Source organism: Triplophysa dalaica, chromosome 1 (assembly GCF_015846415.1).
Source record: "Triplophysa dalaica isolate WHDGS20190420 chromosome 1, ASM1584641v1, whole genome shotgun sequence".
In the NCBI taxonomy this organism is placed as follows: Eukaryota; Metazoa; Chordata; class Actinopteri; order Cypriniformes; family Nemacheilidae; genus Triplophysa; species Triplophysa dalaica.
In genome coordinates, this window is record NC_079542.1 from 33,666,439 (window position 1) to 33,694,200 (window position 27,762).

General features: G+C 39.7%; 1 protein-coding gene across 1 annotated transcript in view; it reads left to right on the forward strand.

Moving 5' to 3' along the window:
* Positions 1–25,123, forward strand: part of chsy1 (chondroitin sulfate synthase 1) — a 50,805-nt gene extending 25,682 nt beyond the window's left edge. The window contains exon 3 of the mRNA XM_056737679.1: positions 22,335–25,123. Coding sequence (XP_056593657.1) covers positions 22,335–23,930 — 1,596 coding nt within the window. The 3' untranslated portion in view covers positions 23,931–25,123. The remainder of the gene's footprint in view (positions 1–22,334) is intronic.
* Positions 25,124–27,762: the final 2,639 nt, after the last annotated feature.

The following is a 27,762-nucleotide window of genomic DNA, read 5'->3' on the forward strand; positions in this document are numbered from 1 at the left end:
AGATTGGAAGCTGTGTGTTTTATTGACAGTTAGACTGAAGGACACATGAAAGCCGGTTCTGTTGAATGTGACTGACGGGTTCAGATTGATGTACTGGTGATGTTCATTATGTTGTCTGTCTTTGAGGAGATTCCTCAAATGTCCTCGCTGTCGCTCTCAACAAAAGACTTTTGAATGTGACACAAGAGGAGAATGCGGTCTTTGTTGGCGGCTTTAAGCCTTTTGCAGCGTGCCACACGATCTGCTGCTGCAAAAGAAAAAATGTACATCTTCGTATGCAATGAAAGCAATTTCCTTCAGACTGTAAGATACAGTCAAGGTTCATCGAGGTCTACATGTCTGGCCACTTCAGACTCGCTGAAATATGAACGTCATCGAAGTGTTTATGTATTTAAACAATAATGACAGTGTCTTGTGGAAGCGGTGTGTCATATTGGCTGAAGTGCCAGCATGGCACCTGCCGCACACCTCCAGAAAAAACATGGACGGCACTTTCATTTTTCCGATGAGGATTGCCTCAGCCCTCGCTCTCTTTTTCCATGCTTTTCTCATGAGCTTACTCGGAAAGTGCCGTCTCACCAAATCCCACTTGATGCGATGAAGCGGGGCTCGATACTCAGAACCGGCAAAGAATTTATGGCATCCCATGGTATGACTCTAATCTAGTTTTGGGGAGAAGCTGAGCAAAGATGACGTTAAAACATTTCATGCTAGAACCGTTGCATATTACGATTGTTCTTAAAGGGACACTTCACCTAGAAATTAAAATTCTGTTATGCACCTTTCATGCCATTTAAAATATATATATGAATCATCATTTGAACACGAAAGAAGATATTTTGAGAAGGTATGTCTGAGAGGTTTTGTATTCATACGATGGAAGTCAATGGGTAAGATGTTGTTTTGTTAGCAACCTTTTTCCAGATACGAAAAATGATTGAGATATTGATATTATTTATGATCAACATGTGAACGAGTCAAATAAGATGTTAAAAAACAATTTAGAGCTGTTTTTGGGTGTATACAGCTGTATTTTGATTATACTCAAAGGGCTGTACCGTCCACAATTTTGTGAGGGTTTTGTTTCCATCATGCTTAAATTTGGTTAGTAACTGTTGCTGTGTATAAGTTTTTATCAAAGGCTGTTATGATGTCATCTTTCCTATATTCCCATATCGCACCAGAAAGCAACCACTCATAGCAGCTTCAATTCGTTCCTCTCCCATATGTAAAGACGTTTGCTTTTTCTCAAGAGGTTATCAAAGCATTTTGAAAGAAAAAATAACGTGAATGCATCGTAGTGTGCAACTTCTTGTACATCAAAAGCGTTTTCGTCCTCCCTGTAATCTCGACGTTCGCCTGCAGAATCTCTCTAATGTGGTATTTTGATAGTCTAACATTTTACGATCTGTGTGTCTTTTTCCGCAAGCTTCGAATCTAGAGCTTAATGACAGAGTGCTATTTATCGATAATGACGCATCCTAAATATGTTTTTCTTTAGGCCTTTATCTTTACTTTAGTAGCGGAATTATACTTTTGCGCTTTCAGGGTAACGGACATGCATGTAGCTGTTTTCACCCGCTTTTTTCTTCAATCGTCCAGTCTGTGGTTGGCTCTTAATATGTCAGACGCAGTGATGATATTTTCATCTCATGTGGAGACATTGGTTTCCTTTCTGTGTTTCTGAATCACTGCTGAAAGTGCCTAGCCAAAACCTAGAAGTAGGGCAGAAGGAAGGCTAACAGTTTCGTGGCACCGTTGATGTAGTCTTTCTTCTAAAATACAGTAAAAAAACGCCTTCAGCAACATCACAGAATATTCGGGTGCTGTCTCTGACTGTGCTTTTGGAAGATGTGATGTGTTCATACTGGTTCCACACTAAAGGCCAGTTCACGAAGCATATTTTATTAACAGATGTGTCCGGCATCTTTTGAAGTGTTTTAGGATATAATTCACTTAAATATTTCATATATTTCTTGTTGTTTGAAACACAGAAAATATTTTAGAGAAATGTCATGTTGGTTTTGTATGATGGAATCATGTGATTCTACGTGTTTGTCGTGTGAGTCCGGATCCATTCCCTGAATACCTTCCCCATTTCATAATTTGATCATCCATATTTGATTTCATTCTTTTTTTGATGTAATTTTTTAATCGTTCAAACTGTACATCATGCTTTGTGTCTTTTCGTTATTAGTATACGTTGGTTTTTATGTCAATGACGTTGTGCCAAAACATTTTACATTGTGCAAATAAAACAAGCGATTAGTCAAAAGGTGGTGGTGGGCCTACTGTAACTTTAAGTGGCTTAACCAAACACTTTACATATTAAAACACAAACATATGAAGAAAATGACAATTAGTAAGTTATTTAAAACAACCAAACAGAAATAGACACAATAGACAACTATAGGAAGTAGTCTTCCAAAGCTCATTCACATCCTGCATTCTCTTGTAGTTTACAGAGGTTGAATGATTCACAGATTTTTTTATATGTGCTGGTGACTGAACAGTTTCAAAATTTTAAAAAGACGGCCTTCTACTATGTTTCTATGCAGGAAAAACCCTGAGCGTGAAACAGGTTTCCACAAACGATTTTGAAAGGATTATAAACCACTTATTGCAAGTGGAAAACAGATTTGTCATTTTTTGTTCACACTTGCTAAATGTGATCCGATCTGATTTCAGTCAGACGTGCACCAAAACCTAATTTGGTCTTCTTACTCAGAACAGCTGGCAAAACACTAAAACACATTGAGCAAATCAACTTTGGGTCTGTTAAAGCTAATTATTGATTTATAACATGAAGATAGGGAAGTATGAAAATGGCCTTCTTTTAGCATCTGTATTATGAAACAACATAGCTCACAGTGAGAGCGTCGCCCTTTGTTTCCGCGTCTCGGTACGTTATTCGATTTCACTTGCACGTGGAAAGGCTGGCGTGTCTGTGTACTGACAGAAAGATGGATGTCTGATGCTCGTCCGCCTCTCATGAGCCGCATCCAAATGGGTTTCTGCTCAGTTAGAGAGCACCAACCCAGACAGATGGAGTGAGAGAGAGATACGCCGGGTCCCTCGGTTAATTCATGCCGCGCTTTTTGGCAAACTGTTTTACAGAGATAAGTGTGAGCCAAGCGGATCTTTGTACTGTATCTCTCTGTTAGTGATGTTTTTAACTCCAGCCTTGATATCATGTTAAAAGCTAGTAACTACTCTGGCACGAGATGGTTTTCGCCTATGTCTAGCGACTGAATTTTATTTCTAAGGTCAGCTTACTTCCTAACGCGTTTTGTTTCCTAATTCAATGCCAGCTTGACATCTCTCCAAGTATGACAAATATGTAGAGAATATTTTCAAGGGCGGTCAGTATTTGAAACGAATCTTCTGTTAGGAACGGGTAAGGACGTCCAGCAACCGTTTACATGATAAAGTGCACGACGCAAGTTCTCAGAGAGTATGTTAGTGTCTTGTGCATTAGCTTGACTAAGTACTCATCAGTAAGTTACATCTTTATTTTTTCTCTTTAAAGCACCGCCACTAAAGCCATTAAAGCATTGCATATAAATTTAAGACGTTTACTGTTGGACTCTAGATCGCCTGCTGTGACCAATGTTCTTGCCCTTATGCGTAATCCATTCATCTCCTTTTTTGTTTTGACTATATATTTTCTGCAAGAAACAATTAACCTAGGACTGGGCGACATATCGTAAAATTCTTTCCGTGTCATAACCAAACGCGACGCGTGATATAAGGTATCTTTTCCATGTTAATCAGAGATTTTGTGCTAACCAGCCGCGACAGCGCTGTGCGACCAGTAACGGTCGTTTCTATTTCTATTTTATACCTGAAATTCTGCAAGAAGTTAAAAATCAAAATTTTGATTTGCTATGTTAAATGAGTTTGTCAATATATCAGCACCTTCGTTTTCAGCACCTCGTACTTCTTGATAGTACGGCGACTACGCGTTGTATCTCATGTCTATAAATATTTTCTGTCAGAAACCACGTTATCACTTTTTAAGGTTACTCAACATGCCTGACTTCCCACTCGCTAACAACGTCTTTCCTCTCTTGTGGTCTGGGACTTTTTGGAAACGCTCTTGGAAAGAGGCCCAGAACCGTTTCAAATATGAGAACTTGTGCATCCGCCTGTGTATGATAACACACAGCTGTCCCCCGAACACACGGCCAACAGCGCTGCTGTGCTCAGCCCTAAAAACGCCACGGCCTCTGTTACAACGAATTAAATTTGCAATTAACCTTCTCGGGAGGTGAGACGACGGCAGGCGGGCAGGAAAAGAGGCTTATTGCTCTTTGTGCCGCTTGTACCTCAGTCACAGCTGGAGGCTCATTGTGAGCGGCTTCACGTGAACGCTGATAAACACCATTCATTAGGCTTTACTTTAAAACTGTGAGGAACCTGTGGAGCACAGCCGGCCAGTCGTGTTTTCTGTTAAAATTTTAATGCATTTCGGTTTGCCAAGTGATTATTTTTAGCCACCCATTTTATTTATGTACCTTATACCAATGTGAATTTCTTCATTGCTTTTCAAACACATTAATGGTTCACGTCTTGTCGTATGGTGCTTGTGTGGACTTTGTCGTTCTTATTCTTAAACTGACACCATCATATATAAGTATTAAAGAAATGCATTATAACACACTTCTCTCCTAACCTTAAGAATAAATGTGACTGTTGGTGAGTAACGGTGCAGAAAACACAGTCTGTCTGTCTGTCTGCATGTTGTTATCTGCAGTAGTTTTTACATAGCGGTCACAGTTTTGCATATTGCCCATGAAATTTGGTGAGGTAGAGAAAGCATTTGCATGTAAGGGAATGTCTGCTAGTTCTCAGTGTCCTCATCTCCCATCATTACTTTCAGCATCTCTCGACTTTCTTTTCCTGTCATGAGCATAGCATCAGACACAGCTAATGTATTTCCCATCATAACATGCAAGATGTTTCTGAATTTCAACATACTATCTTATGTCTAATGAGCACTTAGGAAAGTACGCACAGAAGTTGTGTTTCATAACAGCTAATACCAAACTTTAGAAGTTATAATATGCAGATTCATATCAGCATTAACGTTAAACAGAGACGGGCACAGTGGACACAGCTATTATAATATTCAAGCGGTTACTCAAACAATTTTATAAGCACAGATGTGTTTATTTTATGTCACAGATGGCAGCATAATAATGCACAGTTCATAAACGCCAAACAATGTCTACATATGAATCAAGGACGTTTTAAACAGCGATTTACCGTGTTTAAACCAGTAAATCCTTCCAAGGCACAGTGAAACGTTGACATTTTAAATGCGTAAAAATAGCAAAATGCTCCTTTAGAGATGACAAGCATATGGAAGTTTGTACAGCTTTGTCAGATTTATGGCTTTTGTTTTTTTTAGCAACATCTGCTTGTGCCGTGTGTCATACGCCCTTACGTCTGAAGGACCCAACGACGTCTTTGCATATACGCAAAACTTCCTACTTCTGTTTTCAATCTGATCTTGTCAGATCTGTCATTTCAAACAGATTACAAACGGCATAAACCACCCCTTACAATCCGATCTTTTTTTTAATCTGATTGGTGTATTTGTATTGAGCATGTTCATGTGGATTTGACTTTTAATCGGATTACATTGGTCCGTGTAAACGTAGCTACTGTCAGACACAATACATGGCACTTGGTTCAGTATTACAATAATTTAAAACAACATTTTAAAAGGAAATAAACATATTTGAATTTCAAAGCATGAGAATAAATTGTTGTATTACTAGAATTGAGTTTAAGCTTTTATTAAACCTTCTGACAAGATCTAACGCTGTTGCTTATTTGGACAAAAAATTGAAATAAAAAAAGTTATTAAGAAAGCTAAACCCTTACCGGGAACATAGTGGTAAATGCTCGAAATCAAATTACGTTTTGACATGCAACTCAACCAATAGTATTAACCAGATATCATGACGTGGAAACAATTCATCACAGCTCTATAGACCAGGCCGGATGATGTAAAGGACTCTGGTCCAGTAAAACAAAATATAACCAATTAAAAATGTCAAACATCTTTAAGATTTAATTATATATGTAAGATACAAAAAAATACTAATAGGGCTGTCAAATGATTAATCGTGATTAATCGCATCCAGAATAAAAGTTGTGTTTCCGTCATATATGTCGGTGTACTGCGCATATTCATTTTGTATTTATATACACATAAATGCATATATATAAGATTTTTTTAAATATAACAATTAATAAACATTGTTATAGAGTTTCAATTATTGGTAAATATAAATAAATACATTTAAATATTTCCATAATATACACTCACCTAAAGGATTATTAGGAACACCATACTAATACTGTGTTTTACCCCCTTTCGCCTTCAGAACTGCCTTAATTCTACGTGCATTGATTCAACAAGGTCATGTGTGTCATTCTTTAGAAATGTTGGCCCTTATTGATAGGATAGCATCTTGTAGATGATGGAGATTTGTGGGATGCACGAAGCTCCCGTTCCACCACATCCCAAAGATGCTCTATTGGGTTGAGATCTGGTGACTGTGGCGGTCATTTTAGTACAGTGAACTCATTGTCATGTTCAAGAAACCAATTTGAAATGATTCGAGCTTTGTGACATGGTGCATTATCCTGCTGGAAGTAGCCATCAGAGGATGGGTACATGGTGGTCATAAAGGGATGGACATGGTCACAAACAATGCTCAGGTAGGCCGTGGCATTTAAATGATGCCCAATTGGCACTAAGGGGCCTAAAGTGTGCCAAGAAAACATCCCCCACACCATTTCACCACCACCATAATTGAATTGATGAGAAATTGAACAGGTGTTCCTAATAATCCTTTAGGTGAGTGTATATATACAAGTATGTGTATGTGTTTATAAATATAAAAAAATATGCACAGTACACCAACATATATTATGTCAACACAAACTTTTTTTCTGAATGCAATTAATCGTTTGACAGCTCTACTAATAATAAATAAATAAAAATTGAAACAGGAGGTGCTACTGGACCATCTTGCAAAATAGTCTTGTATTGTGATATATTGTGGTGTGATATAAACAAACATACAGCGATATCACTGACACCTGAACAGCTGTTGATCTGTTTCAGCCGCTTTTGGGATTACAACAGCGCCGATTGTTCTGTTGTCAAACAGTCCTGTGTCTTCTCTGATTAAACAGCAAAACCTTTGACATCCCATCAGCCACCTGCACGTCTCATCGTGCTGACCTCTCACCTGTGCACCTGTGCTGTCTTTTTAAAGAGAATAGTTTCACAGATGATGTTCATAGAGGTTAATTGATGTGTATATATTTTGCCGGCCATATTAGCAGTATACAGTTTTCACACTGAATCAAGTTTGGTCTCTCCGCCTGTTTTGTGTCTGTGCTGAAAATATGGCAGAAATGTGGCGTGGATCTGTCTGTAAACACAACGTTTTGCAATAGGCTCGACTTTGGTGAATCAGCACAAAATAACGGGGTAAACGCCTTAAGCCATCGCTTTAAAAAAGACACCTGTCACAAGTGTTTTCTGTTTAGTCTGTCTGAATGAATCCAGACGCCCGCTTTGGGGTTTGAATTCGGACTTTAATGAATTGCGATTTGGACGTAACTGTGCTCCCTCTCCTCATAGAGGTGATATTTCAAAACAGTCGAGTTTTTAATGATTCCTAGGAATTGTGTAATTAATGGTGGTTAGGAAAGGAAAATGTTGATGTGGCAATCACATCTGTATAGAGTCGCAGCTTTTACGCAGCACAAACTTTGTCAGTTTGATATTTTAACGTGAGTTTGACGTTCCTTTTACACACCACAGATTCAGGATGCGTTAAACACTTCAGACTCTTCAAATCATGTCACATCTGCTAACACGTGCGTTTGTGCGCTGAATCAACCGGCCCATATTCATGGTTTCAATTAAACCTTTTTATTACACACAGAGCCGGTACGTGCGCAAGCATTGTGGGATTTAGAAGCAATCTTTCTGGTGTGTTTACATAGAAAATGTCAACTTTAGGAGCGTAATCCTCCAGCGTCTCACAAAATAAATAAAAGTCTGAAACTAAGGTTTGTGTACTTGTCTGCTTGGAAATATTACGGTTAAGGCATAAAGTAAAATAAGAAGACGCTTTGAAGTAAATAACAAAGACACAATTTATATTAGGATTTGCATTACATTTACAAAGAGATTTAGAAAGCAAATGTAAGATGAACCTAAGGACTTGTTTTAGACAACACATAAGCTGTTACCATTATGAGGGCATTCTCAATTTTCCTGTTCACAAACAGCTGGTACGAGCACAAAATAACAAAAGCATTCCTTAAAACTATTTATTACCATAAGCAGCACTATTTTCAACTGGACGCACCGCCATAAAATGCGCACACATGTGATGTTCAACTCGACGGCCAAAGATCTTACAGAGAATTCAACAATGACTGTATGTCTACCTGAAGTAATTATCTAAAATAGGTATGAAAGAAAAAGTTTTGAGAAATATTTACAATGACACGGATTCACAGTTGAGCGTGTACCGAAACTGAACCCGAGGCTATGACTAAAATTAAAACAGAAGTTTTTGCCACCCTTTCACAATGGAATATATGAGAGCTGGAAAGTGACAGCGCTATAATCATCCAGCTTTGTCCAGCTTGCAGCTATATAAACAAATCTTCCATTTGTGGTGGTCTTCTCTCAGTTTACATTTAGACTTTATAAACTTAGCTTTGGGGCTTTCCAAAAAAATGAATCTCCAAAAGCTTGGTTGTGGGAGTGAAGTCAGAGACGCACTTAAACCGATTATATGCAATTGGGACTCTTTTCTAAACTGCATTTCCCTCTTTGTTTCGCTTTAATCATTTCAGTTCTCCCAGCAGCAGTTTCTGTCCGCGTCCTCCTCCTCCTTTCCATGGGCGGCACCTCTTAAACTAGACCAACAGAGCTTCAGTGTGTGCCACAGCTTTCCTCTACACTGTTATTACTGCTCTCAATAAAAGAACAGACGGACCGTATCAAAACTGACTTTAACATCTAAATCCTGCTTCAAACTTTCATCTGAGTTTTACCTGTAGGCTGTTTGGTCCATTTTGTGACGAATGTATGCTAATAGATGTTGCCCAACAAGAAATTATGAATATTTTAATAATGTTTAAGCAGTTTCATAAAAGCCCTAAGCACTGTTTTCTTGCCTACTGTCTGCTGCCTTCACAGCCACATAGCACAGGGACGTCTTTATGATGTCTGTTAAAGATCTGGAGATTTGGCTACACTTGCATGTTAGAAAAGTCAGTTTTACACACACACTAAATCATAAACATCTCACAGACATCCATTTGACATCTGACAGGAGACATCTCAGAGACGTATGATCGAAGATGATCAAACAATAAAAGAATGCGTCTTGCAGATGTAAATGCAAACATATAGACATCGAACCTAGAACGATAATTATAAATATTGAATATTCTGAGCTTATGATTTTTCGCGAACTGCTGTTTCACATATTAACGAAGTTCATTTTGGCTGTTAATATTTTACCTTTCATCGACTAAAAAGCGCTCAAGTGTTTCCGACGGTATCGTTCCTCTGTATTAATATCGCTACAGTTGTGATGCCGACGCTGTTATTTTCAGAAATTTTGGGGGAAAAAATAAACTTTGTTATAGTTTTAGTTTGTCCTCTGTGTGAACAGGCCTTGATACAAAATCCTTGTTAAAATTCTTAAATTCTCGGATTTCTTAATGTAAAGCACAAAATGTTAGCATGTTGCTAAGCAAATAATGCGCTCTCAAAAATAAAGGACACTCATACTTTTCAGTTGAAATCGTCAATCTTGAATAGGACTTATTTTAAACTATTCTTTTCCACGTTGTCAGTTGTCATAGGTGAAGGAATATTAAAATTTTCAATATTAAAATTTTCAATATTTATTTCGCCTCGTCCATTACAAAAATACATTTTGGGGTAGTTTTCTTTATACAGGATACATGTAATGATTTTATTAGAACGTGTGCTGCCTAAAATATTCCCTAAGAAGGCAACGCACATGGAAGAATCGTCGGTGGACGACGCCCTTTATCCTTACATGTTCCTTATTGCTTTAGATCGTAAGAGTGTAGGAACTTTTGTAAATTATTACCAAAGAGACAAAACCTGATATTGCTTTTGCTGTTGTAAGTGTCTTTTAGTTAACATTGTTCGATCGGTCTCGGCGAGGTTCCGATTGATGGTGTGTGTCTTTCGCAAACACTTCCGAGGAACAACAACAAAGGTTAATGCATCATATATTACACTTGCGGGTATTCTGTGGGTTTATGGGTATCTTTCTCACCCTGTTTGTTGAAGGCATTTAAGAGCTGGAGAGGGCAAAAGGGATCTCTGGTTATTGAATAACTTGTCTTTGTATATTGGGCGTATGGGTTTTAAAGTTCTCCGGCACACATTCGCAAGTGTGTAATATACCTTGAGCCTCTGAAGGCCGAATGCAGTGGAGTTTATTGCATTGGCTAACTTTTGAGATTGTGACTGAGACCTTCATTCACTAGTTCTGAAGATTTATGACTCCCTTGCACTCACAATCTGGATTTAGGTGGTTTTCATCTTTCTCATTTCACATGAAACCAGTCATGCCATCTAACAACCAAACCTGAAATGAAACTTGGGCTTAAGGACTCTTCAGTTGGTGGCCAGTAGTGAACATTCTTAGTTTGATCGTGTCGATCCACGAATGAACACGCTTCAGGCTAAAATCCAGGTCCAGATATTCAAGAAGCTCGAGAGAAGCGTGAGGGAGTCATCAATTATATTGGATGCGTTGCGATTATTGCGTTTCGCTTCAGCCCACCACGAAATGAAGAACTTAATGTACCTTTGTGCAGTTTGATCTCATTTCCTGAGCCGACTCTCTTTGTGTTTTAACGTGAATGATAGGCCTGTAAGTTTTACTTCTTTCCAGTCTTCCCTTCTTCTGGTCAGGTACACGGATTCTTCATTAGCTGTCAGATTACACATGCTTGAGAAATCATTTTAGACCTCGCTGACTAACAAGCTCCTTTTCATGATGTCTTGATAACATTCGCTTGAGATTTGAAGGAATAGCTCATTATGAAAAGAAAATTCTGTCGTCATTAGTGCGACAGTTTCTTTCATCAAAAACTTAGAAGCTCAAACATTGTGCCCAACATCAAGATTGATTGGGAGTTTTTTTGAGGGTATCTGATTTCTTTGTGTGAGGAACAGATTAACATTTTGTTCAGTCATTTGGATTTCTTTCAAAGGATTTAAACTACATGCCAAAGCTTTGTACCCAGCATGCCAGAATTGATGACTTGATAACTTTATTGTAGGCGGTTTACAGTTCGCATTCAAATCAAGCGTATAGCATCAGTTCTGGCAGGCCTTGAGTTAGTCGAGCTCACTCAGCTGATGTCATCAGGTGCACCTTATCAGTGTCAACCAATAGTGATACAACATACATGACTGTGTCCTATTTAAAGTTGCCTTCTTATAGCTCTTCTACAGCGTTTTAATCCTGCCACGCTAAAAAAAAACACCATCCCCAACTCCTCCTCCTCCATCCTGATTCATTTTGCAAATCACTGTTGCCCAAGGGATTTGTATCCCTCTTTTGAAAATTGTTCTGGTTCCCCATGTGGGGGTATTTGCAGCAAGGCAGCATGGGCAGGCGGAGAGTTTTCCCAGAACAGTTTCATCCCTCCAACCTTAAATATTGCTGTTGTTTAAATGTTTGACGGAAGTGGTCATGACAGAACTGACATTTATTTGAAAAATCTGTCTTCGTGTTATAAATATAATGTTATATTTATTGATTGTCATATTGGTTTTAATCAGAATTTAGACATAAATATTAATATACATTATGTTTAGTTTGTAGATTAACGCAGCACTGTTGTTTGTTGTAGATTATCTCTTACTAGAATATGTATCCTAACATCATCGTTTGATTTGGATGGAAGCCACTTCAAATAAAGAGATGAGAGGTTTTGATGCGTGTCCACCAAGATTTAGCATGCGCACTTCTGCAGAGCCGCATTCTCGAAACCTGTCAGGATTCAGATCAGTCTTAAAGGGATTGATTACCGAAAGATTCGTTCATCATTTACTCGCCCCAAACATGCTCCAAACCTGTGTACATTCCTGTACTGTTGAAGACACAGAAAGATATTTGGAAGAATGTTGATAATCCTAGTGAGGCACTGTTGACTACCATAGAAGAAAAAAGCTAATAGGGTAATCAATGGTGCCCCAGTTTGGTTTCCCACATTATTCAACATATCATCTTGTGTGTTTAACAGAAGATCAAAGACATGTTTACAGATTTGGATCAACTTCATGGTAAATAATGACCCTTTAACACTTTTCAGAAGCTGCCGCTACTGAGATTTCATTGTGTCTCAAGATTTTTTTAATGAGTTGAAAGTCGATGTGATCAAAGTTGACATTAAATTAATATTAATATATAAATATTCCATTTCCAATGTTTTGTACACATTCCACTTTAAAGAAAACTAAATCTTCATAATCTTTTATCATTCCATAATGGTGACGTCTTGCCTCTTTTTAATGGAAGTCGGTCAGATGAAATAAAATGCCTTTGTTCTCTGTATTGTCATCATAAAGCATCATAAAGCACAGAGATTGGCTTTCGTACTGCTTTTCATTGTTTTGATATGGCTCTGATTCATGCCGCCGCTTTGAAACCCACACCAGGCACCAGTTTATTTTCTTACTGTGCGTTTTCCGACTCCTGACTGTTTTTAGACAAATTCAGTCACCACCAATCAGGTAGCTACTGTTCCTTTTTCTTCCTGTCAGACTTGCGGTTCATTTTCAGTCTTTGTGTTGATATGGCATTTCCTCTATTCTCTCTTGACAGGTCAGACTTTCCAAAGTTATTCTTTTGTAATCTCGTCCAAGTCACTTCCGCAGTCCCCATCTGCCATTAGATTTTGTGTTTTGGCGGATGCAGCGACTGCCAGGGACACCTGACTGAGTATTTTTAGGGGTACTGCACTGTCCCACCGAGCTGGTTAGCTTTGTATTTCAATTACCTAAAGATAAAAAGCAGAACCAGCCCTGGTATTCATTCTGTTGACTGAGAAAATCATAGGCTGTGGCAGTCATTTTGGAATTGGATTGTAATGGTACGGGCCGCAGATACAATTTCAGCCGGTACAAAATGAAAAGCCTCCATCATTGTGAGTAATGTAGAGTAAAATAGAACAAATCTGCTCTGAGCCTGTGACTGAACGCACATCTGCAGTTTAAGTGGCTTTTAGCGGTGATGTGTAATGAAAAGCTGTATCATAGTATACAGAGTCATTTTGTCTCATGATCGAGTTGTTTCAGCTGGAAATTCAGTGAACACAGTTTAAATATTACATAAAGCACGCAGACATGTTTATTTTCAAGTAATTTAGTGAATTAAATGTTTTCCAAACGAAAGGTCTTTTGTTAAATTCATAAGAAAATTTGATGCAAATTAAAAGGTGTTATTAATAATCAACAAAATATTAAGTTTTTTATCATCAGTTTTAAAACATTGTATTGCATTTAATGAAATTGGATAAATCACATTTTAAGCCGTGGTAAAATAGTTCATTTTAGAGGGAATCAGGGGTGACCTAATATACCGTCTCTGATACCAGCAATTCCAACACTATAACGGAAGCTGTGATACCAATAGTACTACCACTAGAACGGTAACCGCGATACAATATTACAACGGCGACCGCAATACAAACAGAGGCAGCATTTCAACGATAACCTTGATACCGATAACATCAACTTTATAACAGTGCCCACGATATCAATATTATAGCGGTCGCCGTGACACCAACAGAACCAACGGCGTAACGATAACCGCGATGGCAACAATATCAACACTACACTGCTAACCGAGATACCAACAGCAATCAACAGTAAAACAATAACCGTGATACCAACAACATCAATATCACAACGGAACCATGATACATACAATAACAATATTATTGCGATAACCTTAATACCAATAACTAAGTCTATCAATACTACGATACTACACATATGACATACCAATTGATTTTTAAAGATCTTGTGGTTTAATATTTTTATCATTTCATTTGTTTCTCCTTTATAACTGACCACATGTGAGTAGTTGTAAAAATAGTCCTGAGCTTACCATCACCACTCATCTCACAACCAGACCCGCTTCACAATTCACAACAGATTTAGATTGGGTGTATCATAGTAACCCTGTCTGAATGGGTTGTCGTGCTCACAGTTATCAGTGTGTGTTTAGGCATCGGGACGATTGGGTCAAGTGTTTAGAATAGCCCCAAGACTGCTCATGAATGACAGGTTATAATGTCAGAAGACCAGACCTTGAGAGACCTCTTCTCATTGGCTGCTTATCTACTTCAATGCTGCATGCTTATCTTAAGTTTGCCATGAAGACAATACTCAAGTTATCTTTAGAGATAAGGATTTGATTTAGATGTGCTGTCTGTCAAACCTAAATTTGGCTGTACCTAACACGGACGGGTCTTATGTCAGGTTGTATTCATGGTGACATCTGCTTTTTTTTCTGGGCTCTACCTTCTTCAATTCTGAGAATCAGATGTTATCGATTTTTAAGGTCTAATGTATGAAATTTAGTGGCATCTAGTGGTGAGGTTGTGAATTGCAACCAATTACTCACTCCACCCCTCTCTTTCAAAGCACTACGGTGGCTGACACAGGACAAAGATATCGTCACATTTTCACTTATTTGCCTTTTGTAGATTATTTATTTACAAAACGCGTTCTTTAGAGCAGTTTGTCCGTTGAGGGTTTCTGTAGAAACAACATGGTGAATTCCATTTAAGGGGACCCACGCTGTATGTAGATATAAATGCTCATTCTATGGTAATAAAAAGCATAATGCGTCATAATGTAAGATGTTTATACACATAGTCAAGTATTTTATATTGCATTTCTGTCATTAGATACCACACAATTCTACACAGCACCTTTAATAGTTACACAAAATGTGTTGTTCTTAAGTAGACACAGAGATGTTTTTAAAGTATTTATCTGATTGGAAATCTTAAACTTTCTATTATCATTATAATTTCAGGTTAGACTCGCCAATTGATTATTTAGGTGATTATTTCGTGCGGTTGTTGCCCCCAAAATGTTGTCTTAATATTCCCTCCCGGGCACCTAAAACAACAAGTTTTTTCTAAATCCAGTCACATCAGTAACACCCACCTGAAGTTTCACATTTGATTTGTGTCCGAGTGCTACAGCGGATGTTACAAGCAAGACCTTGACTGCCCGCTCGGCCTTCAGGAATCTGTATCTATTAACGTCCTTTCCTCAGCGTTTAGTTGATAGGTGTTGGATGAGGCCATCAGTTGTCTGAGGTGTTTATCTGTATCCAGATCCGTGAATTGATTCAATAAAGAGGGCAGTGACAGAAACAGCCATGTCTGCTTGGCATCTCTTCATCACCATTCATTACGTTCTGAGTCTGTCCTTTGTCATGAGACCGGTGGTCTGTCAATGAGGCCGATTATTGCCCACAAAGATCCAATCCATAAGCACTGATGGATCATTTGGTGGCTCTTTATTCAAAGACCGTCTTTGTTCTTGAGGATTAGATACTGTATCATGAGGAAGATTGGCTGATTCTTCTTCATAAAAGGATTATAATCCTAATCAAGTTTTGATTTTGTGGGAAATGTCAGTTTGACATCATTTGATTTAAACACGCGTAAGGACCTTATACTTCAAACAGAGATGGTGATAGAGAGGCCAAAGTTATGACATTTAACATTAAATTTACACACTTTATCTGTTTCGTTGACCTTGGCAGTCGTATTTCTGGCTGGATCGGTGACTTATTTGTAATTCTGAGAAGACGTCTCAAAGTGAACCTTTCTCACATTCTGTATTATGTCGATGTTTGTTGTGTGGATGAGGAAGGACATTTCTTGTCAACAATATTTTTTCATAATAATGCGATGAAAGCTCCTTCATGTGTTGTGTTTGCGTCATTGGAGCGGTTGCATAAGCATGTGTTTGAATATGGCATGCTGAAGTGTTCTTATGAGAGAGTACAAAAGAATAATCGTATCAAAACATCCCAGACCGACGTAATGGATCACAGAATGACAGCAGCTGTGAGATCATCTGTATTTATTTTCTTCAGCGTTTTTGCCTTTAGTTTGAAACCTCTTAAGCGTCATACATCCCAATTTGTTTTTTGTGTTTAAACATGTTTAAAAGTTTGCAGTTTTTGACACATGTAAAATTATTTGTATCGCTAGTTTGCGGCTGTATTTCATATCTCTTTTGAAAATGGCTCCATGCTGACGTGAATAATGAAAAGATTAATTCTGTTAAAAGATTATGGAATGTGTCCTTAAGTTCTTGAAAAGTTTTTCCTTAATTTGAGGCGGTTGGTAAAACATATAAATTCTTGAATAGTCTTTTGAGAAGTGTCGCCGTGTTTTTTGTGATCGTACAATGGATGTCATTAGGGTTCTGTGTTGTTTGGTTACCAACATACTTCAAAATATCTTCTTTTGTGTTCTGCAAAGAAAAGGATCTCATACAGGTTTTATAAGTAAATAACTTTTTAGTGTGTCTGAAATCTACACAAGGCCTGTAAGAAGTTTTGTTTTCATACTGTAATTCTTCTACTGTAGACTGTATACTGTAGAGAAAGTGTTTTAGATGCTCAGCAGAAAAGTTGTAGGCCATCAAATCTGACATGTGTTTAACATCAGACGTAAAGATTGGAAACATTTTGAGCGAATGTTTGTTTGTTTATTTATTGTTTATTTTTACACGGACAATGCGTTTAGCTAATAGCTAATTAACATCTGCTATCCAAACAAATAAAATAACATACAGCATTACATATACACCACATAAACATCAAAATAAATTTATCCAGAAATGTAAGATTTATAAAAACAGTATTTAGAAAACACAGAACTCTCAACACAGTCATTAGTGGTTGCAAATTTGCTCAAATAGAAATAATTGCTTAAGATTCATTTAAAGAAACTTTGGATCTGTCAATGTTTCGGACATTTGTAGGTAAGGAGTTCCATAACCTCACTACTCTAACAGAGAATGTTGTTTGCCCAAAGGCAGTTTTTCTGTGCTGCGCTACTAAATCACACCTAGCAGATGCCCTTGTCCTACCGGCACTGCCGTTATTGAGGGGGAGCAGGATTATGGATAATTTTGTACATCAAGCCTACATCACTATAAAATACAAAATTATCAAAAGTTAAAAAGTTTTTTGTCTAGCACTTGCTATTGGAAGTTTACATATGGGTCTATAATTTGATGGGAGAGTCCAATCACCTGCTTTTGAAATAGGTATCTCTACTGCCATCTAGCAAGATGGAAGAGTTTGTTATTGACAAATCTATCAGATGTGTTAGAGGTTTGCAAAGAGATGATTTGTAAATTTAAAAAATTTGTGCGTCGATATCATAAACATGTTTAGACCTAGAGCCTTTTCAGTTATCAAATATTTTCATTACAGTAGATTCTGAAACATTTTCTATTGTGGATACAGGGGCTTTATTGTTTATAAATTCTATAAAGTTTATTACAAAAAATTCAATCTATCTGAATTCAAGAGCTCCTCCTCCTCTACCTAATTTTCTATCTTTTCTAAAAACATGATACCCAGGTACAGAAAAAGCAGTCCTTGGTGATAACTCGGTTAGCCATGATTCCAAAAGGAAATGAAGGTTTTATTTATTCAGTCTTTGATACAATACTTCTAATTTTCAAATGTCCGCCGAGCAGTCCTTTGGGTTTTAGTCGTCGATCCCACAAGACTTTTGCCTGGTTTACTGGTTGAATGAGTTCAAACTTCCTTTTGGTCGTCATACTATTTAAATGTTCTTTATGTATACAGCCGTTCAGGTTAAGAATAGTATTTTGAAGTTGCAGTCTGACTTACAGATCGGTTGTCGCGTCCTTGATGTAATTTGGTGGCATTTACAAGCTCAAATGTATCCAGCAAAAGTGGCTTTCGTTCAACTTGACCAACAGGTCCCGAATTTAAATGGACGTCAACTGCCAGTAGAATCGTATTAGCAGGTAGCCGGTTAGCCTGTAGCTACAGGGCTTGGAGATTTCATCACGGAGTCTGGCCGGGCAGCAGTTGGTATATTAGCCCTTCCATTGCTCACGATATTTGAATTGCAGCTTGATCACTCTTCTGCGCAAAGACAACAAGGTCCGTCCACTCAGCACCGCCAACTCGACCGGACCAGAAGCAACGGAGCGAAACCAGCAGGAGAGCAAAGATGTAAATAATCATGCCGAAAGTGTACGCCAAATTTCCATTAGATTGCTTTAATCCAATTCCAGTTCTTGGTTTGAAGTTTGATTTGCAACAAAAAGCATTCTTATTGAGATTTATCTTGTACTTGTATTTGGTTTTGACCGAGCCAACTCCCGCAGCACATGGCGTACTACGTTTCCGCTCCACAATCTTTTTTCACCCTGAGTTGCCCACAACTCTCTGAATGTTTGTATTCTCTAACTGTATCTTTTCCAGTGAAGTTGTTATGTTATGTTTGATTTTGGTAGCTTCTGTTTTATAGATGTTTGTGTTGTTGTTTCTTGGTGAGCAGATAAATCCTGATGTAGTTGTGTTAACACTGGCAGTTTTAAGACTCTGCCCCGTCAGAGGCACATTTGCTGATAAATTGCATTAGAGCTGTGGGACGGGTGACTAATGTGACCTTATGAGACAGACTGTATAAATCACCACTAACACACACACACACACAAGCAGAAATACAAAGATTAATACATTTCACAAGTAAGGGTTTTGAAGGGCCTGTCTATATCTGAATGATTTGAACAATGCCTCATTGTTCGCTAAATTGCGATTGAACAGAAAGCTTTTTATCGAGTTAATCTCAAAGCTGGGCCGGATAATATCATTAGAGTTACTCTGGAAGAATTTCTGTTTTTCCAGACAAATCTGAGAGTAGAAATCTGTCTGGTGTTTGCGTCCAGTACTGATGTTTTTAAGAGCAAAGAGATTTTTAAACCGGGCTCAGAGAACTCAGTGTTATGTTTCTATTCAGGTTAATACTGCCAACATGGATCTTAAAGTTGCCAATTATTTAGTTGTCTCAATATCACACGTATTACTTATCTAAAAAACCTTGATTGTTTCTATCTACAAAATATACATGAATGGATATGTATTTAAGGAAGAGGGTCCTCACAAAAGGTTCAACATATTTGGGGGTCCTTTGCATCTTAGACCCTATCCATCTTTTCTCTCCGTTTTGGCCTTTCGTCCACACTGAGAGGGTTTTTTCGTTGATGAAAAAGCTAGTGTAGATAGAAAACCTCTGTTCTAGAGCAAATATGATATATGCCGTTTAATGATAAATAAGCAAACACTTCAATTGGCGAAATAGTTTCATTTATTTCTTACTCAAAAAGCTTCTAAAGACTCTTTTAGAAGATCGAAAAATCTACTGTAGGAAATAGACCAAACAATCACAGTTATGAGAGAATTCTTGAAAAATGAAACCACAGACGTCCATTACTAGAACATATTATAACAACACAATGTTTTATATTCATTTAAAAGTTTTTTTTTAAGGAAGTGTTATAGGTAAATATGTGCAGTTATCTCAGGGACTCTCGTATTACTGTTATCTGATCTGTAGTCAGTTAAAGTGAATTGAATCAGAGGTGTAATCTTGAATCTCACGCCTGAGAGGAGCGACGTGCTTCTTCATGTCAGATATTACTCGGCGTACATAACCATAGCAGAACAAATCAACCTGACACAGACGAGCAGCCGTGCCGACTGTGGAGCCTTTAGATATCGTCCAACAGAAGAGAGAGAGATTAGGTGCCAGAAGCTGTCAAGGCTTTTATGCATGTCATGAAAGGACATTTATGACCCGTTCTATTTTATGGGTCATGAAAAGTAGGATTCTGTACTAGAATGAAGGCGATCGGAGAGGTTTTGGTAAAACATAAAATCATGAATGCATGTTACGAACGTAAATAGGGTCAGTTTTTTTTTTCATGTGGTTCACGTTCAGATCCGTGCGGTGTGTATTAAAAGGGCAACTGAGTTTCCCCGGATAAAAGTAATTCACGTGTCCCTGTCTGAGCCGATTTAGCCTGATTCCGTGTCAGATTAGGTCACGCTCCATTTTTGCCTGATGCTTATCTGATTTATTTATTTATAAAAGTAGCAAGAAAATAAATGCTTTGTTTATGCAACGTATAACAAGTGCTTTATAAATGTACTGAATTATTTCACAGTAAATGTATAAATATAGTGGTTTAGGACACAGTCAATGGCTGAGGGTGAGAGTGTTCAAAAATAGCTTTTCGGTCTTAGGGATACTTCACCCAAAAAGGAAAGTTCGATCATCACAACACAGAGAAAGTTATTTGGAAGAATATCCAAACAGATTTTGCCCCCCATTGACTCCCATAGTAGTATCAGGTGTTTTTTTGTTCTGTTGAACACAAAAGAAGATACTTTGAAAAATGTAGGAAAACAAACAGTTCTGGGGCTATTTTTTCCTACTATGGGAGTCAATGGGGGGCAAAATCTGTCTGGTTATAAGCATTCTTCCAAATATCTTTCTCTGTGTTCATCAGAACAAAGACATTTATGCAGATTTGGAACAACTCGAAGATGAGTAAATGATGTTTTTTTTGGTGAAGTATCCCTTTAAGCTAACTGAAATGCGAGTGTAATGGAAATCTGGCATCCCTTGATGAAAAGCAGAGCCATGTCATCGTGTAGCCCTGGGAATTCATACAGTCTTATCTGTTGGAAGTGATTGTGTCTTGTTGTAATATATTTGTTTAGGCTCCGAGACGTCGGATGACAGTCCTATCAAAGAGACAGCACATTCCCTCCATGACGCATGAACTTAATTTCTCTGGCATTCTTTATTATAAGGACGAATGCGCTATCTGAGCGTCAGCGTGATGTTTTTATTTGTGTCGACCGCTAGAAGCTGTGATATGGATGGGAAAATCTTTCTAGAGTCCAATGAAGAGTTTATCCATCTTGTGGTGCGATAGGTGATTTGCCTTGAACATTCGGGGTGTGACTTGCATCATTAACGTAACAGACGGTAATGACGGCTGGAGTTGAGCCACAAAATCAAAATAAATGTATTGCAAGCTTTATACAAATGACTAAACAATGGATAGAAAAGTGGGTTAGAATTGTGGGAACCCCTTCTAATAATAATGCAGTGTACTTGAGAGATAAAAGCGTGAGTTCTAAAGTGAGCTGTAAGTGGTTGCTTTAGGGCACAAAGAAGCTGGTGTAATTCTGTTAATAACAGTCATGCTGTTTGTCCTGGCATGTGAAGCTCAGATTTGAGTTGGAACGATGAGTTCCACTTACCGCTCTTGGTTTTATTTCGGTGTTCGGCTGTTGATCTCGAATGCTGTGATTCTGCTTTATGGTGTTTAACCTGCAACTTTAATGAACATCAGAGGCTTTGATGGACTTTTTATAACGAGTCATAAAGAGGTTTAAGAAATGAAGAAGTGACCGGGGGTGTTGGGAAATGAGGGGCTGTTAATGATGCAGTGACTTTTCCCACGCTTTATCAGGTCAGCCTAACCTTCATCATTGACAATGTGTTCTTCTCACACCCTTAATGCCTTCCACTCATTAAAGCATGACCTACAAACAAATGGTTTTTGTCTTTAGGTATAACACATTATTACTAAGTACGGAGATCCGTACCCTGCATCCAATATTGTGTACTGTGACTAGGGTTGTGTGTCATTAGAATTATTTTGTTCTGATTCTGCTTATCGATTCAGTGCTGTCTGATGCTGTATGCACACATGCACTCTTATTGAAATTGGTATTCTCTCATCGTATGTCTTGTGTTTTCCAGTGTCGTGAAAAAAATGTGTCTCTTTCAAGTCTCTTTGTCTTGGGTGTTTGAAGCGCACACTGTAGTAGGACTGCCATAAAAATGTCTCACTTAGGTCCTCTGACTCTTTGATAGTGAGTGTATCAACTTCCAAAGTCCTCAGACAGGCCTTGTCCTGTAATTCTACCCATTTTACCAGAGCACCTTTAATTCCACGATGTGGTCACTTTCCATCCTTCTCCTATGTCTTAGGGTAGACTTGAATGTTTTAGAGAATGAACTAGGAAGCTACAATTATTGTTAACATTATCAAAAAAATCGACTTATGTAGAAAGTTAAAACATTTTCAAGTATTAATACTCGTTTCCTCTGTTCTCTTCTAGATGCAGCAACTGTTTTACGAGAACTATGAGCCAAACAAGAAAGGCTACATCCGGGATCTCCACAACAGTAAAATACACAGGGCCATAACTCTTCACCCCAACAAGAACCCACCGTACCAGTACCGACTGCACAGCTACATGCTGAGCCGCAAGATCGCCGAACTGCGGCACCGCACCATCCAGCTCCACCGCGAGATTGTGCAGATGAGTCGCTACAGCAATACAGAGGTGCACAAGGAAGACCTGGAGCTGGGAATGCCTCCGTCTTTCATGCGCTTCCATCCACATCAACGAGACGATGTTCTAGAATGGGAGTTCCTCACGGGCAAGTATATCTTCTCGTCATCGGACGGACAGCCTCCCCGACGCGGCATCGACTCCTCGCAGAAGATGGCGCTGGACGACATCATCATGCAGGTTATGGAGATGATAAACGCCAACGCCAAGACGCGAGGCAGAGTCATCGACTTCAAAGAGATCCAGTACGGCTACCGGAGGGTCAACCCCATGTACGGGGCGGAGTACGTGCTCGATCTGCTGCTGCTTTACAAAAAGCACAAAGGCAAGACCATGACGGTCCCGGTCAGGAGACACGCCTACCTTCAGCAGACCTTCAGCAAGATTCAGTTCAGGGAGGAGGAAGAGATGGACGCAAGGGTGCTGGCCGCCAGGATCAACCAGGACTCGGATTCGCTCTCATTCCTGTCCAACTCTCTGAAGATGCTCGTTCCGTTCAAGCTCAGCGGTCCCGGCGTAGAACCGCACGAACCCAAAGAGAAAAAGATCAACATTCTTGTACCACTGGCGGGACGCTACGAGATCTTTGTCCGCTTCATGGCCAATTTTGAGAAGATCTGCCTCATCCCCAACCAGAACGTCAAGCTTCTCATTCTGCTATTTAGCACAGACAACAACACAGAGCGTGTCAAGCAGATCGAGCTCATGAGGGAGTACCACATGAAGTATCCCAAAGCAGACATGGAGATCAAGCCTGTTTCCGGCCCCTTCTCTCGCGCCATGGCCCTGGAGGTCGGATCGGCCCACTTCACCAACGATTCCTTGCTCTTCTACTGTGACGTGGACTTACTTTTCACTCCCGACTTCTTGAGCAGGTGTCGGGGAAACACTGTGCTCAAGGAGCAGACGTACTTTCCCATCATCTTCAGCCAGTACGACCCCAAGGTTGTCTACGCGGGCAAGGTCCCCAGCGACAACCACTACGTGTTCACGTCTAAAACGGGCTTGTGGAGACACTACGGTTTTGGCATCGTCTGCGTATACAAAGGAGACCTGATTCAAGCGGGCGGCTTTGACGTCTCCATTCAAGGTTGGGGACTGGAGGATGTGGACCTTTTCAACAAATTCATCCAGTCCGGGATTAAGCTGTTCCGGAGCACGGACACAGGTATCGTTCACGTCCACCACCCCGTCGTTTGCGACCCCAATCTAGATCCCAAACAGTACAAAATGTGCCTGGGTTCCAAAGCGTCCTCACACGGCTCCACGCAGCAACTCGCCGAGCTGTGGTTGGAGAAGAACGACCAGGGATTCCGAAGGATCACGAACTCTAATAACGGATCCACGAGGACAGAATAGACCCGCCATGTACTCATTTGTCCGTCTTCCTCTTTATGCTGTTTTTTTACTACCTTATTTATTTTTACAGAAAAGACTGTGGATCTATTTTGAAAAGACTCGTTTTGTAACGTATACAGGAGCAAAGAGCAAATCCAGAGTATTCGGACTCAACCTTTTTTAGCAATGTTACAAATTGAAAGTAATGAAAGGAACACAAGAGTACGGCGTAACAGATCTGTTTTACGAATCCAATACTGAACATTATATTTATGACTGCTGTGTACCTCGCTGTCTGTGCACCAGTCAATGCATCACAACAGAGTTTGATTTACGATGTGGTGTCCGGCAAAGCGGTAAATATTTTTGTGAATGTTTACAGAGAGCTATGAACAAGTGATTTCCAGTCGGGCAGGGTGATCTACAAAAACAACAATCTTAATTGTGACAATTAAGGGCCATTGATCAAAAATTTGCTTTATTTAGTTTGTTTTTCCAGTTTTTTTTTCCTGGGGGGTTGCATTGTTTTTTATTTGTTAAGATGCGTAATAACACTGTTTTGTTTTAATTTTTTATTGACTTCTGTGAATGAAACTGCTGGAGGTAGATCTTTCCAACTCATTCCCACTGTTTAATTTATTGATGGTTCAGTCTTGTTTGATATCAGACTGCGGTTGTGTATATTAGCGATTGTATAACCGTCTCAGTCATGGATGATGTTTTTGTTTAACTCTTTCGATCTCAAGTTCCTTTGATTACCAAAGACTTTTTTGCACAGTTGCTCTAGGTTTGAGAATGCTCGCGTGTGTTTGTGTATGTGCGTGCGTGTGTGTAGTGATGGAGCAGGATATTGTACTGTAAGATAGCGGTACCTTTGATCAGATTTCTATACTACACAGCTCTCTGAAAGTATACCGACAACAAGCCACTTAACAAAATGAAGAAAACTCTTTCTCTTGTAATCTGATGGACGAGTCCTTTGCTCCTGTTTTGTTCTTGAATTGTTATGTAAGGATGCACACAGGCAGTTCTTTCGTCTTCAAGCTGATCGAGCCGTCCATCAGTCTGATCAGATTCTGGTATAAACACAGATCTCCCACAGTTGTTTTTTTCTTTGGGTTTTTTTGGGGCATCGTCATTCTTCTGTTCTCTGTTAGCCTCCATACAACTTGGAAAAAAGTTTTATATTTAATAAAATGAAAAATGTTTATCAACATTTGTCTTGTGCATGTTTTTAACCTTTCCACTTCGTTGACTATTAAAAGCACAATTATCAATATAGTGTTGATTTTGCACATATCATAGTTTTGTAAATGATCAATATAGAGTGAAATCTAAACATATCTTAATATCAATTTTGATATAGTGTTATCTGGACACGTCACAGTATCATAACTAATTCAGTGCGTGTTAAAGTTTTGCCTTAAGAGAGCTTACAAACTCTCAAATGTGATGCATTGACCGAAAGAGAAAAGAAAATTTGAAATATGGCTGATAGTATCATTTATCGCTTTAAAAACATCCAAGAGATACCGTGATAATACCGTTTCCGCAAATTATTTTGGTCACAATAATCACGTAGTGAAAATCTGATATTGTGACAGCCATACTTGCGTTGGAAGTCAATGGAGAGAATATTTAATAGTGTTCAACACTGTTTTTCTACTTTTTAATTCAATTGTATTTATATAGTGCATTTCCCAATGTGCAGTGTTCCAAGGGAGCTTTACAGGAGAAATTAAGAAAAATTTAAAAACACAAAAAAGGTAAAAGACAGCACATGGTGTTTAAAGAACAAGCAATATTATTCTAGTAAATAATATCTAATAATTGCAGTCTCTCGTGGTTTATTTAGAATATTATGCATGAAGTGAAAGCTTGGCTGAAAAGATGTTTCTTTAATCTAGATTTAAATTGGGAGAGTGTGTCTGACCCTCTAATAGTATCAGGAAGGCTATTCCAGAGTTTAGGTGCTACGTATATGAAAGCTCAACCCCCTTTAGTGGATTTAGTTATCCTATGTGTCATCAAAAGTCCTGAGTTCTGAGATCTTATAGAGCGTGATGCGTTGTAACGTGATAGAAGCTCTTTTATGTAGGTAGGGGCTAAACCGTTTAAGGCTTTATAAGTAATTAAAATAACTTTAAAATCAATACGATACTTAATGTGTAGCCAGTGAAGCGATGATAAAACTGGGGTTATGTGATCGTATTTACTTGACCTAGTAAGAACTCTGGCAGCTGGATTCTGAACTAACGTCTTGGTTACGTATGTAACCTCAGTTCCCTGATGGAGGGAACGAGACGTTGTGTCGAGAACGACAGATGGGGTTCGCCCTTGAGAACCAATCAACTCTGACTACTATAGAAAAGGCCAATGAAATTTGGCGAATGCAATTTGCATGCCGGATCCGCCCCCGGAAATCCGGTATAAAGGAGGCCGGCGTGCAGCATTCACTTACCTTTGTTCTGAAGAGCCTGAGACCTCTCAAACTGCAGCAGAATACGATACGTGTTCGTGGCATAAGGGACACAACGTCTCGTTCCCTCCATCAGGGAACTGAGGTTACATACGTAACCAAGACGTTCCCTTTCTGTCGGTCTCTCGACGTTGTGTCGAGAACGACAGATGGGGTTGCCTATGGAAAACGCCACAACGCTGTATCGCGTCACAATCTCTAGCGAAGCGACGGTAACAAGCCTGGGTGTGTCATCTCGAAGCTTTCGTGAGACTGTAACCTTCCAGTGTGGTGGTCGGGGGGTTCCAGAGCTTTCTTGGAGAAAGATGGGTACAGCCCTGACCGGTAACTTTCACGGACGGGGCCTTAGCTCTCTATAGGCGAGAGGCCGTCCAGATCAGTTTACACCGGGTAAGCGCGACTCTTAATCAGAGAAGCGCTACAGAGGCCACCTCCTACCCGTGGGGAGGAATATGGTGGATATAGGTATGGTCTCGTCCTTGGAGGAGAACGCATGGAACGTGCGGACTGAGTAGTTAACCGCGAGGTGGAGGCCCACCTGGGGAAGCTCATGGGTTACCAGGAGTGGGAACCATTCTCATGAGGATACATCAGACGGAACAGCCCACGGAGGGGGTGTTACAGACGTCCGGTAGCACTAGGTCCGGTTAGAGCTATCTGTGATAGCTCACATGGTATCCCGGCCTAAGGGGGAAGGCTGCTCTGCCCAGCCAGCCCCCAGGGGGTGCTTGTTTGGTGATGGATGGAATGCCTATTCTTAACCAGTGTCTGGGTAAGAAGGGAGGCTGGTGAGGTACCAGTTTCTTAGCGATGTGTTCGGGTAAGAAGAAAAGGTAAATAGCACACTGACCCAACCTGTTAGAGGGTGGAAAGGTGCTTTCGCAGGCATACGCCCCCCCGGATGCCAGTCCTACATGTCGCCACGCAGGACGTGGGCTGACACCGGGTTTACGCGAAGGTTGTTAACCCTTGCGAAGGTGTTTGGGCATAGCCCAACCCGCAGCTCTACAGATGTCTGCTAGAGAGGCGCTTCTGCCAGTGTCCAGGAGGTGGCTAAACTCCGTGTGGAGTGAGCCCTCACTGCCAATGGGCATGGGAGATTCTGAGATCGGGATGCCGTCGTAACGGCGTCCACGACCCAGTGCGCCAGCCTCTGTTTGGAGACAGCCTTCCCCTTCTGCTGTCCTCCAACAGACACGGAGCTGGTCAGAGCTTCAGAGCTCTGCGTGCGGTCCAGTACGTACTGGACACAACACTAATCGGGTTGGGTCTTCCTCCCCCATGGGGAGCGCCTGCAAGTTCACCACTTGGCCCCGGAGGGAGTAATGGGAACTTCTTGGGCACGCATCCGGGCCTGGGTCTCAAGATAACGTG